Raw genomic sequence first — 18,358 nt, forward strand, 5'->3', positions numbered from 1 at the left:
TGTACACTTATCAAGGCGTGTTATTTTGATCATCCATTTTGTACTTGTGCAGAAAAACAAAAACTTTTATTATGGCAGGAATAGAGCCAGAAATAATCTACGCTGTAGAAGAAATCATGCTCCACCCAACCATCCATGAACCCGTCTATACTCCATTCCCGATACCCTGGTACCCCAGAGACCTTATACACAGTCAGTAGACCCCGCCCAGCCTATATTTCAATAGCCATTGTAACCCCCGCCCAGTAATTCCCAAAAGACCCCAAATATAGACGTCCAGCGTCTTCCTACTACATTCGACCTGGGTAAACAATGATATGAAAAAATTCCGACCAAAACTGCAATACCAATAGCCTTAGCAGGCCGTCTGTATCTCCACATCATCTTTAACAATTCGTCACGCTTCGCAGCCCACTGTAATTCCTTGACTTGTTCCACGAAATACCTCTGGCCATCTGAAAGGCTCTGTTTTGTGATCTGATCAGACCAACGAGCGGTTTTGAGGACGCTAGATGAAGATATCGATCTCCAGGAGGGTAAAGTTTCGGGTGGATGCTCCTCAAATAACTTGACTGTATTGGAAATGAGACATTCGAGATCGAGAGGTTTAGGTAGTTTCGAAAGTATAGAATGTAACATTTCCGGTTCATCGGCGGGTGTCTCGAAAAGCTCTTCGGAGCGTGAGAGAACAATTTGCGCAAACATATAGACGGAAAAGACAGTCTCTCGTGCCAATAAAACGTCGAAAAGTCGAGCGATATCACCATACTCTTGTATATCATGCGCGTACATTGTAAGGGTGCCAGAGAGAGCAAAGAATGGTTGGGTTTGTGAGAGATGAGTGCGAAGAGCAGGAGAGACAGTATTTATGATGGATGGAATAAGGCGAAGTTGTGCGAGAGCTGGGGATAGTGTTGGAAGCATGAAGTCGCGAATTCGAAGTGCGGAAAGCCGGGCAACAGAGGGGGTGCGAGTAGCAGGTGGGAGAACAAGAAGGAGTACTTGGCAGATATCGTGGTAACCCTGAAAGTAGCAGAGATAAGGATTGCGACGTAGGACTTCGATGATGAGGTCAGATAGTTCTTCCTTCCTATGGCCGATCTCTTTCGAGGTTTGATCTGGGAAATATATTAGCTTGTGCTATGCATGCTGCTTCATTGTGTTTCCATAACCATACCATTTGGATAGTATATGAAAGACCGATTGACATCCAGCGCAACCTGGTCCTCGTCCCCATGCTTTGGCAGTTCCCTCCAGCTAGTCAAATCGCCCTTTGTGTCGCCGTGTTCATTGTCACAACCGAGGAGTATAGGCCCTATTATTCATTGTCAGATTCGAATCGAGAGGTTTGTTCGGGAGCTTGAACATCTTACACGCTTGACGACGAACTTCATCTGAGACCAAGCCATCTTTCGATGTTGCCAATTCTCTAATCGTATCCAAATCTCTCCATTTGCATGCCTCCAAGATCTTTACTTCCTTTTCGGTAGGCTCTCGTGGTTGCTTCACGTTGATGGAATGCGAGGGGGAGCGGGACGAGGCTCTTGAGGAGCTTGCCGAGGACTTCTCTCTCTTAATGGGATGCTCATTAGACTCCATATTGAGTATGATGAAATTTGGAGAGTCGAATTATCATGATAGCCTCTTTTAAAGTCGGAGAAAGAAATCCGACAAAGGGCCAATAAATCACTTGTCGTAAGGCTCCGGCTCGTAGAGTATCCCTTCCATTGTTAACCAGTTTGATAGCTTAGCGTAAAAACAGAGTAGAAGCGACCTTGATGGTTTCCCGTCTTCAGTCAGGGATTCTTTTCCATCCATGTCAAATAAAATATGATATATTCAATTAACTCATCTTGATGACAACCAAAATATATTATCGAGTTGAAAAGGGTATGAATTTTCTCAGAGCGTATTTTACGTGGTCTATAGATAGATAAATGTCTGAAGTCTTACATTTTCTATGATATTTCGGGCCGAAAGAGGTCTATCAATCAGCCTTGTTTTGTAAAGGCTAAATACAAATACAGAAGTCACGATCAAGGTCACATACCTACCTAGCATCTAGGTCATATATCAAATATTGGACCCGTAAACTTATTACATTGATACGGCCATTGGTGCTGGCCACGGCATTTCAAGTTCTCCAGTGGTAGATACAACTTTTAGGCGGTTCATCTGAGGAGCATGATCGGAGTACTGGCATTTGGAAGCAACCCCAAGTACCAATATTGTCCTTACCAGGTGGTCATGGATGAATAGGCTCGCTCGCTCATAGGCCAAACTTTCATGTCGTTCACCTACCTGCGTATCATTTTTGGACTATTGATATTCCGAGGCACCTCCAACTATTAATATCACTATTCTCCTCCTAACCCTCTGGTTAAAAGTCTATAAAAAAAAATAGAGTTCCTGAGGTTAGGTAATGACACAATCAATATCTGTCCAATCTCATTGATCAGTCCTCTCGAAGTTCACATCCAAAACCTAAAGTCATCGATCATTCATCATTCCACCTCTTACTCAATACCTATTATCAAGTACCTTTCGATTAGGTTGGCATATACGAGGCACGCCGTGTCTTCCTAATTCGGATGATAATTAATTGGCAATCAATCTTATTTGAATTGTCCCCATGGCATTTCCATTGCAAACACAAGTCTTGGTTGACGGACAATGGGTTACCAGGACTGTCGATACCCATACACTGCTTCAACGCTACAATCGAATGGATGACAGGGCAATCGATCATACCATGGAAACGATACGACCTCCGGTCCGTGGTGTTCTGACTCAAACAATCATTCCCAGTCCTCTTGTACATTGGATTCTGCCCATCAGACTTCGTGGCCAGGAGTACAATGATGTAGCATATATTGGAGTAAGTAAATCTAGCTTTCGTTGTCACGCTGTCGTGCTGTATGTTAGCTGTGTTGCTTTTGTTCATTGTTGTTATCAGTTCTTTTATTACTTGTGGAGGAACTGAACTGTTATCACTGAAATTCTGCAAGTATTGAAAAGAATCATAAGATGACAATGACACAGAGCCTATCAGGAATTCTAAACACCTAATATACTCAAATTGTTACACACATTTATGATACCCAATGTACTCGCAGTATTGGTGAATTTTCATACAAATGCAAACGTTTGAGGCCTAGCAGGTATATGTAGTACCTTATATACTTTCTATCTTGAGCATGTACGAAGAGATTGATAAGTCACTACGAATGCCGGCACCTGTTTCATTTATATCATGATACCCATCTCATTCGAATGACCGCTAACAAACTCAGGACACATTTGTCGAGATTCGACGATTGGGGGTTGGTCCGCATCTATTTGAAGTCATCCGAAAGGACGACTTCGGTTCCAGAATTCGCAATGCGACTGTCCTGGGATCGCTCGAAGACTACGAAAAGGAGCAAGTGCGTGTCAAGGAGGAATGCGAAGACGTTGACATGATCGACTTTTCGGCGTCGTCAGATAACCCGTCATCTTCCAAGACGCTTTTGCCACCTCAAATTCTAGTCTTACAACTCGAAGCGGACACGTCCAGCGATTCAGTTTTTTTAATGCTACACCAATCCGGCGACGGATCGTGGAAGTTTATGTCCAGTAGGCGACGGTTATCCAAAGCGATGGATAAGCTCCAGCCTGGAACGCATTTATCTGTTGACCCCAGCTCAAGATATATGGTTATAGGTTGTTCTGAACAATGTTTCACAGTCCAGGCCTTGGAGTCAAGAACGGAGCTGAATCGCCAATATATCAATGGCGAGGAACTTCAGTATATCGAGTCTGAGAAGATTATTCTCTGTAAAGGAGCAATTTTGAACTTGGAATTCCTTCATCCTCCAGCTGGGTCAGACGATGATATTATCCTGCTACTGATAGTAACCATGAATGGCAAGATAAGGATGCTCATATATTCATGGAGAGTTGGGGAACCTCTGTCAGCCATTAAATCACGAAATTCTAGAGGCAAAAAAGGCTATGCCTTGAGGGAGATCCCCCTATTGTTCATACCTTTACGCTTCCAAGCCGCATTTGTCCTAGTGAACAAGCATTCCATGGTGGCTTACAAAGGTATTTTAGAGGGTGCACCTGAATGCATACCAATTGGGTGCGGTCCAAGAATGCCCCTCGACCTCTATCAAGGCTCAGATGTGCCCCTATGGACAGCCTGGGCAAAACCGACTCGGTTGCCCCACTATACAGCGGAATATGATGATGTATATCTTGCTCGAGAGGATGGATGGATCTGTCTATTGCAGGTGAATCACGATAGAGAAGATCTTGATCTTTCTATAACCGATGTTGGCGAGATGCAATGCAATATCGGGAAAGCTTTTGCTTGTGCAGACTATTCACTCGATCCGGATATTCACCGCCATGGTGATGTGCTTGTTTCTGCGGGTGACGCTAGTATCGGGGGGACTTATTTGGTGAGTTTCAACCTATGGTATCTTATTGCAACGGCGGGTTGAAAGGATATGCTGGGAACTTCACTGACTATTTTTCTTCATAGATTACGGCTCGAGCACAACCTAATGTTAAAAAAGACACACAAAACTGGTCGCCAGCTATGGATCTTGTAGTAATTAGGAAAAATTCGAAATCTAACTTAGACATTAATACTAGAACCCAGAGCTTCGTTCCTTCGCCAGATTCGATATTTGTTTGCAGCGGAAAAGGAGCACTATCATCCATAACAGAATTGAGGTCTGGTATTGAAGCTATTCTTGGCCTGGATCTTGAATTCCATTCTGCGGTTACGAAAGCATGGATTTTGCCCTCAGAAGTATACTCGGGCTCAGCTGGCGGTGACGACTGGTTGTTACTTTCGCTCGAGGATCGATCAGCTATTTTACAAATTTCTCTAGACCGGACGAATGCAGAAGAACTTGACCCAAGTCATATCCCATTAGACCTGATGAGTCGGACTATTGTGACCAGCGTCTCTGGAAATCGTGCCATACAGGTAACAGAACGATCCATTGTTGTTCTCGACTCGGGCAATTGGTATGTCTTCCAGTCTCTCATATCATGAACTATGCTCTGAAAAATTTTGTGGGTGTGATCAAGCCGTCTAACCTTTTCCTCAGTACTACACTTGACAGCTTGAATATGATGGGCTATCCTCAAGCCTTACCAATTTCAACTTCATTCATTAACAATGCCATCATCTGCAATGGAAAGGTATTGTTTACCACACATCATGAGGAACAGCGCCTGCTTAGCATACTCGATACCGCCATTGATAATAGTACCTCGCCACCTACCATATTGTATACCCCCAAGATAATTATTAAGTGGACCCCCGAAGTTGGAGAAGTAACGTGCCTCGCGATGTATCTGCACCCACAAGATCCCCAAGGGCTTATTGTTACCGGAGAGAGAAAGGATGGCGAAATTTTCTTGATGTTCATTGGGCGGGGAAATTTTCACTTACGCGTACCTACCATCTACGAAGGGTGTAGCTATGACCTTCGAGCACTAGCCAGTATTCTTGTTATACCCTCGTCAACTCCCGACAACTTTACGTTACTGTGTGGAACACTCACCGGTTTAGTCATATCTTTGGACATTGCTCAAACCGGACAGAAGTTCGATATCCGCAGGTCTTCTTGTATTAGATTCGGAGGTAGTGTGGCAACATTGATTCAAGCCGAGCAATCGAACTGCTTGTTTGTGAATTGCGATGAGAAGATTTTTAAGATAGATCAAAGTACTCTAAGTACTGATGGAAAATCTCCAAGGAAGCAGACATCGAGAAAGGCTATCAATGCGGATCAAATTTGGCTGGTAGATGCACTGAATACTACCCTACAACAACCGAATATTAACTCCATATTACCGCTCGAATCTGAATCACTAGCTGATACTGACCTTCTTCTGATATCATACAATCGGCTTCTGCTTGCTAGAATGGGGACAAAGCAAAAAACGGTACCTCGCCGCATCCCAATCAGAGGAACACCATATCGAATCATTCATTCGGAGATTCGCAATGCATTTGTCGTTGGTGCCTCTATAGACGGTCGAAGTACACTTTACTTTGTAGACCCCGAAACTGGCGAAGATTTATCTGACCCAAGGGTCAAGAAGAATGGGCCACAAACAAATTTCGTAGCAGGATTGGGCCGTTTTGATGAGAAAATCCTTTGCATTTATGAGTGGCTGTACTGTCATGGAATTTCCATTTGGAATTTTATTGTCGTATGTACCAGTGGAGGCAGAGTTGTGATTATCTCAACCAACAGTGATGATACTACGGTGGCATATTCTGGTCGACCCAAGATATCATTTTGGCAAACGACTCAGTTTAAAAATTTCACTTCTGTGTATTCAGTCGTTGGAGATTCTGAAGGCTTGTACTACTGTGCACAAAGCGGCAACGAGGTCAAACTATACTATAGCACGCTAAACAGGGCGGAAAGAAAGTTTAATGAAAACGTGGCAGAAGCCAAACTACTTTCACCGGCCATTTCACTGTCTTACGATTCTGGAAAGATATACGCTCTCACCAGGCATCATTCTCTACAAATTCTAGAGGTCATCAAAACTGATGGAGCTGTTCATCTTCGTCATACGCATACTGATCAACTTCAACACGAATCTCTCCACCATATGATTGGCAGACCAAATCCTCTTGCAGGATCCGATAGCAATCAAATTGAGTTTGTCTCGGACAGGTCAAAATCTGTCATTGGTCTGTGGGCTAGTTCGGGCTTGAAAGTTGATACACTCGATACTGTATTTGAAGCACAACTACCGGCTTCAGTAATCCGGTTTCGATCTGCGAATTGTCGTCCTGTATGGGATTCAAGTTGGAAAGTTCACAAAGCCGGGGATTCTGTCGTGGATTCTACTCGTCTTCATGGTCTTGGTGCGATCTTCAATGATGAAATGAATTCAGAGACCTTGGGATTAGGAATTGATGGATCATTGTACCATTTCACCACCCTTAATGTCCGAGCGTGGCAATTTCTCAGTTATGTTGCCAATCTTGCAAGGAGTTCTGGTCTTGTTGGAGGACGACCATGGGATGGATCAGCAGACTTGGAACCAAAACAGGGTCGAACAAGTATGCAAGTTGACGGTGATATTCTGAAGAGGGTTTTAGAAAATGACAAACTCGAAGCAATGTTTGGAATTGGGCATCGTCAAACTGATGAGAACAAGAGACAGTTTAAGCGGTTTTGCATGCTACTCGAGAATATGCATGAGGGAAAGTTGGAAACTAGTCATGACCCTAATGTCTATATAGAGCAGGCTTATGACGATTTAGGAGCATTTTTGAGACCAGTCATTTAATAGTTTCAAACGGCTCAATGGTATTTTAGATAGTATGAACCATAAAAACTATTTATTTCAATAGTCCATATAATTTGACTCAAAATAAGAGACCACATCCGGTGTAATCTTTCCAGAGTTTTGTAATGAAGTATGAAGCAGGCGAGACCTGTCGGCATGATTGATTATAGATTGAGATGAAAAAAGATTCAGCCGCCCAAGATGAGATGAATTATTATACAAAAATCACGATCCAAATAATCCATTTACCAAGACTACAATACCAAGAACTCGACAATGTCATCCTGAAGAGTACAAAGAGAAAGATTCGGAAGAGACCCAGAGATATGAGATGAAGTGAAAGAATTCCAAGGAGGGGGGGTGAACTCGTTTAGATCCCTGCTTAGTGTGAATTTGAACGCAAATCAGTCAAACCACCGAACGCACATTCAAGATTAAAATGCCCCGCGCATACCTCAAAATCTTCAATCCCACTCGAAATAACATTCATACATTCACGATATAGTGAATCTCGAAAGTTATTCAATTATCATCTTTTTTGGCACTCTTTCACTAGATTGTCAAATTAACATTCATTGAACAGCTGTCGCTCATCTTTTTAAGGCTAGCTGATTTGTTTGGGATCGTCTCGAATTAAATCCTCGATCTAATTAACCTCGACTTTTGATTTCGCCACGTAATTCTCACTATAATTAGGCAACCTTCTCCAACTCTTCGTTCTTGAAATTGTCGACAAAATCAAACACCAAGATGGCACCAAAGAAGAAGAACAATAAGAAGCAGAACGATGACTGGGAGGCGGAGCTAGGAGAGACCGTTGAACCTGTCAAGGCAACGGAACCCGATGCCGACGCTGCGGAGGCTGATCCTGAGGAGGAATTTCCTGCAGGAGGTCTCATGGCTATGATGCGCAAGAAGCAAAAGAAAGGCAAAAAGGGAAAGCAGATGGAAGATTTCGTTGAGGGAGAGGACCCACCAGCCGCCGGTGAACAACCTCAAGATGATTTCGCCGACAAAGCTCCCGTTGAAGCTTCAATAGATGATGAATTCGCCTTGCCAGAGAAGAAAGGAAAAGGAAAGAATGCGCAAGCCAAGCCTGCAAAGAATGACGATGCAGGAGATGATGAAGTGGGTGCGGATGGAAAAATGCTCACAAAAGCGCAAAAAGAAAAGTTGAAGAAGGAGAGAGAAAAGCAGAGGAAAAAGGAACAAGTATGTGAATTTCTTGGTTCAAGGTTCTTTTGAGAGTTTTGCTAATTGTAAAATTTGTAGGCGGCTTTGAAAAAGAAGACCACTCCAGGTGGAAAGGCTGCCGAGCCTGAGAAGCCAGTCGAGGCAGAGAAACCCGTCGAGGCCGCACCGACTCCCGCTCCAGGTGGGAAAGGCAAAAAGATTCCAGCTGCTCTTGCAAAGCTACAAAAACAACAAGAGGAACTGAGAAAGCGGGAAGCTGAAAGAGCCGCTGCCATTGCAGCGGAGAAGGCTCGAATCGAAGAAGAGGAACGCCGAGAAGCTGAAGAGGAGAAGAAGCGTGAAGAGGCCAGAGCCTTGCGAAAACAAAAGGAGAAGGAGAAGATTGAACAACAAAAGAGAGAGGGTACCTATCTCACTAAGGCTCAACGAGAAGAGAAATTGCGAAATGAAATGAAACTAAAGCAAATGATCGATGCCGGTGTAAAGGTTGGAGGTGGAGAGGGCGGAGAAAAGAAAAAGGTTGTTTATGGCAACAAAAAGAAGGGCGTAAAGAAGAATCCCGCCGAGATTAAGGCAGATGAAGAGAGAGCCCTTGCCGAGGCCGCTGAACGCGCGAAGAAGGAAGCCGAGAGAATCGCCGCTGAGGCCGCAGCTAAAGCAGAGAAAGAAGCTGCCGAACAAGCCGCCAAGCAAACTAAAGAGGACAGCGAGCTAGAAGATTGGGAGGTAGCTGCTGACGAAGAAGATGAGGATGTCAAAGATAGCTGGGATGCGGATTCTGAGGAAGAAGGCGAGAAGAAGGCTGCCTCTTCCTTACCAGTTAGGAAGAAGGAGCAAGAAGATTCTGATTCTGAATCTGATTCAGAAGACGAAGATTCATCCGATGACGAAGAAGCCACAGCGAGAGAATTGGCCGAACTCAAAAGAAAGAATGAAGCCGCGGAAAGAAAACGAAAGGCACACGAAGCAGCATTGGCGGCTAGATCAAAGGATAACTTGCGATCCCCCATTTGCTGTATTCTTGGACACGTCGATACTGGAAAGACCAAGCTTTTGGACAAGATTCGACAAACTAACGTGCAGGAAGGAGAAGCTGGAGGTATCACGCAACAAATTGGTGCGACTTACTTCCCAGTTGAGGCTATCAGGAAGAAGATTGCAGTAGTGAACAGAGATGAGAGCTTCGATCTCAAGGTTCCTGGTCTCTTGGTGATCGATACACCTGGTCACGAGTCTTTCTCTAATTTACGTTCCCGTGGTTCATCACTTTGTAACATTGCCATTCTTGTTGTCGATATTATGCACGGTCTCGAGCCTCAGACTTTGGAATCGATGAAACTTCTTCGGGATAGAAAGACACCTTTCATTGTTGCTCTTAACAAAATTGATCGTCTATATGGCTGGAAGAAGGTTGATAACAACGGATTCCAAGAGAGTTTGGCACTTCAAAACAAGGGTGTACAAAACGAATTCGCAAAGCGTCTCGCAGATACAAAGGTTGCTTTTGCCGAACAAGGATTTAACGCTGAAGTTTTCTACGAGAACAAATCTATGGCCAAGAATGTTTCCTTGGTTCCTACGTCAGCTCACACTGGTGAGGGTATTCCAGATATGCTCAAGTTAATTCTCCAACTCACCCAAGAGCGTATGGTTGGTGCTTTGATGTACCTTTCGGAAGTTCAATGTACTGTCCTTGAGGTCAAGGCTATCGAAGGTTTCGGTATGACTATCGATGTCATTCTATCCAACGGTATCCTCCGAGAGGGTGATCGTATTGTCGTATGCGGTGTAGATGGAGCTATTACAACAAATATCCGAGCTCTACTAACACCAGCTGAGATGAAGGAACTTCGTCTTAAATCTCAATATGTCCACAACAAGGAGGTCAAGGCCGCTCTCGGTGTCAAGATCTCTGCACCTGGTCTCGAAGGCGCTATTGCAGGTTCGAGATTGATGGTTGTTGGTCCTGACGATGACGAGTCGGATGTCGAGGCTGAGGTTGAGTCCGATCTTGGTGCACTCTTTAGTCGAGTTGAGAAATCTGGACGTGGTGTCACCGTTCAAGCATCTACTCTTGGATCTTTGGAAGCTCTTCTAGATTTCTTGAAGGTATCCAAGATTCCTGTTGCCAACGTCGGTATTGGTCCAGTTTTCAGGAGAGATGTAATGAATTGTGGTACTATGCTTGAGAAGCAAAAGGAATACGCGGTCATGTTATGTTTCGATGTTAAGATTGATAAGGAGGCACAACAATACGCCGATGATCAAGGCATCAAGATCTTTACTGCAGATATTATCTATCATCTTTTCGATTCCTTCACCAAGCATATGCAGATTATTGCTGAGGCAAAGAAGGAAGCCTCTAAGCTTTTGGCCGTCTTCCCTTGCGTTCTTAAACCAGTAGCTGTCTTCAACAAAACCGGCCCTATTGTTATCGGTGTCGATGTTGTTGAAGGAAATCTCAGGTTGCACACCCCTATAGCCGCTGTTAAACATAACTCAGTCACTGGTAGCAAGGAGATCGTGGGTATTGGAAGAGTCACATCCATTGAACGTGATCACAAGCAACTTGAAAAGTGCAAGAGGGGAGAACCTTCCGTTGCTATCAAAATCGAAATGGGCAGTTCACAACCGACATATGGTAGACACTTGGAGGAATCTGATACATTGTACTCATTGATTAGCAGAAAGAGTATCGATACCCTGAAGGAGTTCTACAGAGATGAAGTCAAGAAAGATGAGTGGGCGCTGATGGTGAAGTTGAAGCCACTTTTCGATATCTCTTGAGTGGATTAATGGTAGATGGTGAAAAGAATATTTGTGTGTATTATACATGAGCCATTTAAACTTTGCCCCTCAATGTACATGCTTTACTTAAAAGTCAAATGATTATACCCCTGTTTTGTTCATTTTGCAATAGTGATACATCTACGAGATACCATACATGTTTCTTGGAATCGAGCAGCAATGAGGTCGCCAAAAAGGAATAGAATGAGGGGACTAATAGTTCAATTTGTAATGAGTGGCCGTTATGAACTTTCAGATTTCATATACCTATCCTTCTTGACTTCCTCCGGTATTCTAATGTAGATTCGATATTTACCTAGGTATTTGAAAGTGCGTTGGTAGGTAGTTTCAGATGTTGATATTTTTTTGTTAATAGTGCAGAGGAGGAGACGAGATATAGTATGGTGTGGATGTATATGCTGCTCAATTCCGGACATTGGATACAACCTTCTTGATAGGTATGTAATACCTAGAACTTTGATTATTTGTAGTTGAGAGCATCTGAACTTTTGTGTGCTCTAGAGCATGGGGAGCTCTCGTACCCACATTTAAAACGCTAGCAAGGTATAAATATATTAAGCCAGTCTGAGAACCCAGAGTCTTACCGCCTTATGGCAGAATTTAATTTTTGGTCAAGTTTTTAGACTGAGCTCTTCAAATTTTACAATTTCTGCAACTATCAAGCTATAATTCGAAATGGGTAGCAAAAGGAAGCGTTCAGCTCAAGATGCTGCAGTTGCAGCTCCTGCTGCCAAAAAGCAACAAAAAACCTCCAAGCCAACGACCAAGAAGCCCGTGGAAACTCCCGCTCCTCTCGATACATCACCATTTGTCAACAACCCAAGAGGGGACGATTTGAAGCGTGAGGTCAATCTTTACGATATGCTGAGTAGTGAGGATGATTCGCAACGACTTGATGCCGCCAATGCAATTGTGTCCGGATTGTTAGGTGGAGATGGAGTAGAAGAATCAACATTACAAAAGCATCTCGAGAGAAGATTGTTTCGGGGACTCGCAAGTGGCAGAAAGGGTGCGCGATTGGGCTTCAGCATTGTACTTTCGGAGCTTTTGGCCCAACTTTTTGGTTCGGCGAATTTGAGTGCGACAAAATATCCTGGATTGACCTTCGATAACGTCTTCGAATTTTTGATCCTCAAAACGAAACCCGAGGGCGATCTTAGCGGACAGGAACAGAAAGATCATGCTCTTGGATTGTTGTTTGGACTGCAATGCTTTGTCAGGTCTAAGATACTCTTTTCGATCGATGGAAAATGGGAATTGATTCTGGACAAGCTATTGGATTTATCCAGCAAAAAGTCCTGGACTCGGGAGGAATGCGGTTGGGTAATTATGGAAGCTTTGGAGCAGATGAACCAAGACCAGGCGGAATCTACCTTGAAGAAATTGTGCGATGTTGGATTAGGACTCTCACCAGAAGGTGTTGGTATATGGCTTAGAGCAAGGGACAAGTTTCCAAAAATGAAGTTTCCAAGCAACCCTTGGGGACAGAGTGGTAACCCATTGGAGCACCTCAACTCCCTTGCAAAAGCCCTCAAGGAGAGTTCTTCCAGCGAGGACACTTCGAGCAAAGGACAACAAGCCAAGCAAACTGGAACATGGAATGCAAAGTTACATTTTGTTTGGGACATTGTCTTGAGTCAATATGTTAAAGCAGCTAATAGCAAGGCCAAGAACATTATGTCTGAATTCGACAAATTTTGGAAGGTTACTGTTGATGGTACGTTATTTACATTCTATCTTTTGACCCATTATTGACTATTCCTTAGAAAATCTGTTTTCTGCATCTGCATCAAGAGAGCGTAAATTTTGGGGCTTCTTGGTCTTTCAACGAATGATTCAAAGCCATATTTCGTGTACAACACTCATCACAAGTATTTTCAGTCACAACCTCGTGCGCTGCCTTATCAATCACGTTCAGGAAAAAGATCGCTTCCTAAACCGGGCCGCCGACAAGTCGCTAAAGGTTCTTACACACGCGGTGGAAGAGAATCCTGAAGCATTGGTTGTTGTCCTTCAAGGATTGATTGACGGCAACGGTGCATACAGTTTTGACCGAGTCACAAAGACAAAAACAATAGAAAAATTGCTGAGTATGGTTGATGACACAAATGGTGAAGCCGTTCTCGATGTTCTCACCTCTCCTGTTATGGTCATACCAAGCTCGGAAACCAATGACGCCGAAAAACGTCGACAAATGTTTGGAGACTATGTTTTAACCGCAATTCGACATGTTGATATCACAGAAGCATCACAAAACTCAAGTTGGATCAAATCCGCTGCGTTACCTCAGCTTGCCTCATTAGCATATTCGAATAATTCAGAAGCCAAACCTCCCATTTCTGAAGGAACCCGAACACTGATCAGAAACCGATTGACATCGGCATTTACTCATCTATTATCCAATATGGATGGCTATCATTACCCCTGTGATTTAGTTATTTCCTGCACACCTGATGCAGTCGCCATGGACGGGCTTATCACTGGTGCTAAAGATGCTGCATTCAGTACATTACAGAAACTCATCAAGAAAGCAAAAAAAGGAGGAAAGGATGAGGCAACTTTCCAAACCCTGTCATTATTATATGCTTTAGTAATCTTTCAGTTGTACAACGGAGATGTTGAAGCTGTGTCCATTCTGGATGAATTGAAGTTATGTTACGACAACTTGATCAAACACAAATCAACAGAGGATTCGGAAGTTGAGCCTTTCGAGGTTCTCGTGGAGCTCTTACTGTCTTTCCTTTCTAGACCATCCGCTCTTCTCCGAAAAGTCACTCAACATGTCTTTACTGCTTTCATGAGTGAGATGACTGAAGGTGGATTAAAACTCATGACAGACGTGCTAGAAACTAGCGAAAACATGAGAGGACAGCAGGAAATGTTTGATGAGAACCCAGATGATGAAGATGCGATGGACGTTGATGAAGAAGATGATGAAATGGACTCGGATGTCGAAGTTGTTGACATGAACGGCGAGGAGGGTCACTTAAATGCACATCTTGCAGAGGAAGAGGAAGAGAGCGACGAGGAAGAGAATGAAGAAGAATCAGAAGACGATGAAGATGAGGGAGACGACGAGGCTAACAAAGAGCTCAACGACGCTCTAGCAAAGATTCTCGGCACCTCAGCATTAGACCAAAATGACGAAGACGAGGATGGCGATAGCGACTCCGATATGACTGATTCAGGGATGGATGCTCTCACACCAAAACTGGAGGAGGTTCTCGGAAGAATGCAAAAGAAGGGGCCTAGTAAGAAACAAGAACAAAAGGACGCCAAGGAAAATATGGTCAACTTCAAAAGCAGAGTTTTGGATCTTCTTGATATATATGCCAAGAAGCAAGCGTCTGATCCCTTGGCCGCTGAAATTCTATTACCTTTGTTACGACTGATCCGTATTACCAAAGCCAAACACTTGAGTGACAAGGCCTTCTCAATAATTCAAGCTTTCGCAAAGTCCAAATCGAAGGCATCGTCTTCGGAAACCGAGGTAGAGGTTAATGTCAAGGCACAAATCGCCTTGATCAAGGGTATCCACGAAGAAGTACTCAAGGACCAGTCTAAGGTCTTCGCCAAAGCTGCCAGTACAGCTAGTTTGTCTTTGGCCTCTGGTATATATAGAGCGGATAAGAGTCAATTCGAGAAGATTGGAAAGGTTTACCTGCACACAATGACAAAGTGCGATGTCGAAGGTGTGAAGATTCAGGCTAGTTTTGTAAGTGATTGGGTTAATTGGTGGCAAAGTCATATTGCTCAAGCTGCGGCAGGAGGTGCTGTGAAGGAGGAGTAGAGGTAGAATAGGGAGTCTGAGTGTACATGTAAAGATACCAATAAACCAAAAGTTTTAGAAGTTATGAAATGAGATACAAGGGCTGTTGCTTGAGTTTTCAAGTGGGAAGTCCTTCCCGGTGAGCATAAAGTTTGGTTCCATTGGGGCTTTTCATTCACTTGCACTAATACCAAGGCGTAGTGTAAAATACAGTCAAGTAAACCTTTGTTTCTATAAAACTTCAAGATGAGGCGGTATTTTCGAAGCCGTATTTTTCGTCGAAGCGTAAGCGTTATCCTGATAGAAGAGAAGGTGCGTCCAAAATAGCTTATTAAGCACCCATTAGATATCCGTTGCTTATATCATGGAGTCCGGGGTCCACTAGTCCTGGAGCAAATAAAAGAATCCTAGACACTACAGAACCATACACCCAATTTCACATCATCTGTCCAAGCCATCCTCATTCAAAAGTGCGCCGCAATCAGACTTTATCGTCCATCTTGATTCGTATTATCTATTGACCAACATCTCATCAATTCCCCCAAAGAACTGAAAATCTATTCAATACATCTCGGAGACTTTGAAAGCATGGCGAGCGTCAACCTGGAAATAGCTGGTCTCTCCGAATCCTTCGAAGGAGATGAAACCACAACCATTTGTGAGCTTTGCAACAGCATACTCTTCCACAACACAGAGATTGGAAGTGAAATCGAGGATATGCTAGGGTTAAAGCTATCCGAAGAAGAAACACCTACTATGCTGCTGATCTTGAACGGCGCACATGGAGGCTGTCGCTTCTGCGCCGTGGTATGGAGAGCATTTAGAGATGAGGGAGTTTATCGGAATTTCTATTCAAACAATAATACTAATGCGTTGTCCTTGACTGATATTGCAAAGCGTTTCATCATAAGCTCTTTGTCTCTTGAACTTGAGGAGGGGATTTCTGTGGGCTATTACAAGCTGTCCTACAAAACAACCTATGAGAGGACAAAATGGAAGGGCGGTGGCGTTTTGGTGCTAGCTTTAGACACATTAAACGGTAAAGCACTTTTCATAGTGTCCAATCCCTGAGTTACAGCTTCAAGGGTAGACATGGAGAGTTTAAGCATATCTGCTGAAATCTCTATACAGGTTACCAAGACTTCCATAAAGCGTCACAGTCTCTTACAAACACCAATCATCTTTCTGAAGAGAGATGGAGGAACTTCTGTTATTCATCAATAAGAAAGTGCCAAGAAACTCACGAATTATGCAATTCCGCGTCAATATCTGAGAAGACTTCGCATTGCTTGCCTACACGTCTCATTGATGTTGAATGCGATCCTCCAAGGTTAATCTTGTCGTCTAATGCAGAACCTGCAAGTTCATACGCGACTTTAAGTCACTGCTGGGGCAAAGCACCGATCCTTACTTTGACGACGAAGAATATGGAAGCTTTTCAACAAGGGTTGCCCATTTCTCATTTAAGTAAAACTTTCCAGGATGCCATCGATGTAGGAAAAAGACTTTTACGAGACTTTAATGTAAGATATCTTTGGATTGACAGTCTTTGCATCATCCAGGATTCCAAACCAGATTGGGAGAATGAAGCACCAAAAATGTCCCAAGTCTATGGGAATGCCTTTTGCTGCATCGCAGCCTCTGCTGCGACTGATGGATCAAAGGGTCTTTTCTCTCCAAGGAACTCTCTGGTGGACGACGTACTATGTATAAATCTTGATAGAGCAAAATATCCGCGTCTGCAGAGCCCAGTAAGAATAACAATTCTCAACAAGGACAAGTGGCTTCAGATCATTCGAGAGGCACCCCTAAACCAGCGCGGTTGGGTTGTACAAGAGAGGGCTCTAACCAAAAGAACATTACAGTTTTTTAATGGGGAAGTAATGTGGAAATGTCAACAAATAATGGCATCAGAGTCATTTCCTGTCATATCATCTTGTTTAAAGATATCCGATGATCATCTTCTATTTCCCCATTCTCTTACCGCAAACTTCGCTTTCCGAAGATTCTGGAGTCAACTCTTACAGATGTATAGCAAGACTATTCTTTCGTATCCAGACGATATACTTATGGCAATGGCTGGTGTGGCACGTCAATTTGGGGAATACTTACCGACCAAAAACAAGGTTTATCTCGCCGGAATGTGGTCATTCGAGCTTGAGAGGCAATTGGGATGGCTAGCAACCATTCCTGGCTCTAGACATGATCTTGATCGTCGAGAATGCCCGAGCTCTAACGTCGCACCATCTTGGAGTGTGAGCGCAATTCATTCCTTGATATCATAGCTTCTGATACTAGTTTCTTTTCTCCTACTTTATTTTTCGTTTCCTCCTTGTAGAAACTTTACCAACATATTTAACCTTTGCAAGTATTTCCGTGATAGGCAATTGCTGACGATCCTATGGTCTAGTGGGCCTCATCAACAGGCAGGTCAATCGCAAATGCATGGGATAACGGTCCATACAATGAGGCTTCTACGCGCTGGTATGACTGGACTCCAGCAGAATACAAACATCACATGACTTTGGATTTAAATCGGATCCACCCTCCTGAATTTACCATCCTTGATGTCGGAACCACTATTTCTAGCAAAGACCCATTTGGATCCGTCACTTCGGGATTTCTTCGACTTCGTGGTCAATTGAAGGTTGGGCGTCACTCTTTTACATTGTCTAAACAGAATGCAGCGACCTGGAATAACAACAACGTTCACTACATCCAGGTGCTCGGTAGATCTCATCCGCTATTTTCTCCCATGGTTTTTGATCGTTTGCAGTCTGATGACAACCTGAGGGAGATTAGAGAAGGGATGTTGTTCGTTTTCCCCCTAAATTTCGAGACTAGTCGGAGCTCTCGTGCTCTCATTCTAAAGCCAAGCTGTACTCGGAAAAGTTTGGTGAGGGTGGGCTGTCTATTGAACCTTGCAAAGAATGTCGCCTATGATGCGGAGAGTGATAAACTGATTGGGGAGGAATTCTATGAGGAATCTCATGGGAATGGAGAATATACTATTCGTATCATATGACGGTTACTTTAAGAAAAGCTACTCCTCTTCAAAGACCATGAACTATGCAAGGCCTGGTGGACTAGCATCAGCCTTCTAGCTGTATTAGCAGATGCCGAATATTATGATGGAAGGAACTCTGAACAACTAATCATACGGGCTATAAATCAGTGAGCACAATGAAGCTCAATGTGATACTACTCGCATATTTGAGGGATTTCTCAACTCATATGACAAATATGAAGTTATAGAACATTACTCCTCAA

At 43.5% G+C, this 18,358-nt stretch overlaps 5 protein-coding genes across 5 annotated transcripts; 4 read left to right on the plus strand and 1 right to left on the minus strand.

Moving 5' to 3' along the window:
- Positions 1-219: 219 nt before the first annotated feature.
- EAE98_004224 (uncharacterized protein) lies at positions 220-1,599 on the minus strand (the record flags this gene model as incomplete). Its single annotated transcript, XM_038951844.1, has 3 exons — positions 220-1,118; positions 1,178-1,315; positions 1,374-1,599. 3 exons carry the CDS (start codon positions 1,597-1,599, stop codon positions 220-222), a joined length of 1,263 nt encoding a protein of 420 aa, XP_038811380.1.
- A 443-nt stretch (positions 1,600-2,042) lies between these two features.
- EAE98_004225 (uncharacterized protein) lies at positions 2,043-7,406 on the plus strand. The gene is made up of 4 exons (XM_038951845.1): positions 2,043-2,878; positions 3,294-4,445; positions 4,529-5,022; positions 5,106-7,406. Exons 1-4 carry the CDS (start codon positions 2,633-2,635, stop codon positions 7,315-7,317), a joined length of 4,104 nt encoding a protein of 1,367 aa, XP_038811381.1. The 5' UTR covers positions 2,043-2,632; the 3' UTR covers positions 7,318-7,406.
- A 380-nt stretch (positions 7,407-7,786) lies between these two features.
- EAE98_004226 (uncharacterized protein) lies at positions 7,787-11,411 on the plus strand. Its single transcript, XM_038951846.1, has 2 exons — positions 7,787-8,529; positions 8,590-11,411. Exons 1-2 carry the CDS (start codon positions 8,068-8,070, stop codon positions 11,296-11,298), a joined length of 3,171 nt encoding a protein of 1,056 aa, XP_038811382.1. The 5' UTR covers positions 7,787-8,067; the 3' UTR covers positions 11,299-11,411.
- Positions 11,412-11,994: 583 nt separating this feature from the next.
- Positions 11,995-15,233, plus strand: EAE98_004227 (uncharacterized protein; the record flags this gene model as incomplete). Its single annotated transcript, XM_038951847.1, has 2 exons — positions 11,995-13,036; positions 13,086-15,233. The coding sequence occupies 2 exons, from the start codon at positions 11,995-11,997 to the stop codon at positions 15,107-15,109; spliced, it is 3,066 nt and encodes a 1,021-aa protein (XP_038811383.1). The 3' UTR covers positions 15,110-15,233.
- Positions 15,234-15,676: 443 nt separating this feature from the next.
- Positions 15,677-18,113, plus strand: EAE98_004228 (uncharacterized protein; the record flags this gene model as incomplete). The annotated part of the gene is made up of 3 exons (XM_038951848.1): positions 15,677-16,127; positions 16,220-17,343; positions 17,499-18,113. 3 exons carry the CDS (start codon positions 15,677-15,679, stop codon positions 18,111-18,113), a joined length of 2,190 nt encoding a protein of 729 aa, XP_038811384.1.
- Positions 18,114-18,358: the final 245 nt, after the last annotated feature.

This window comes from Botrytis deweyae (assembly GCF_014898535.1).
Source record: "Botrytis deweyae strain B1 chromosome Unknown BDEW_008, whole genome shotgun sequence".
Classification (NCBI taxonomy): domain Eukaryota; kingdom Fungi; phylum Ascomycota; class Leotiomycetes; order Helotiales; family Sclerotiniaceae; genus Botrytis; species Botrytis deweyae.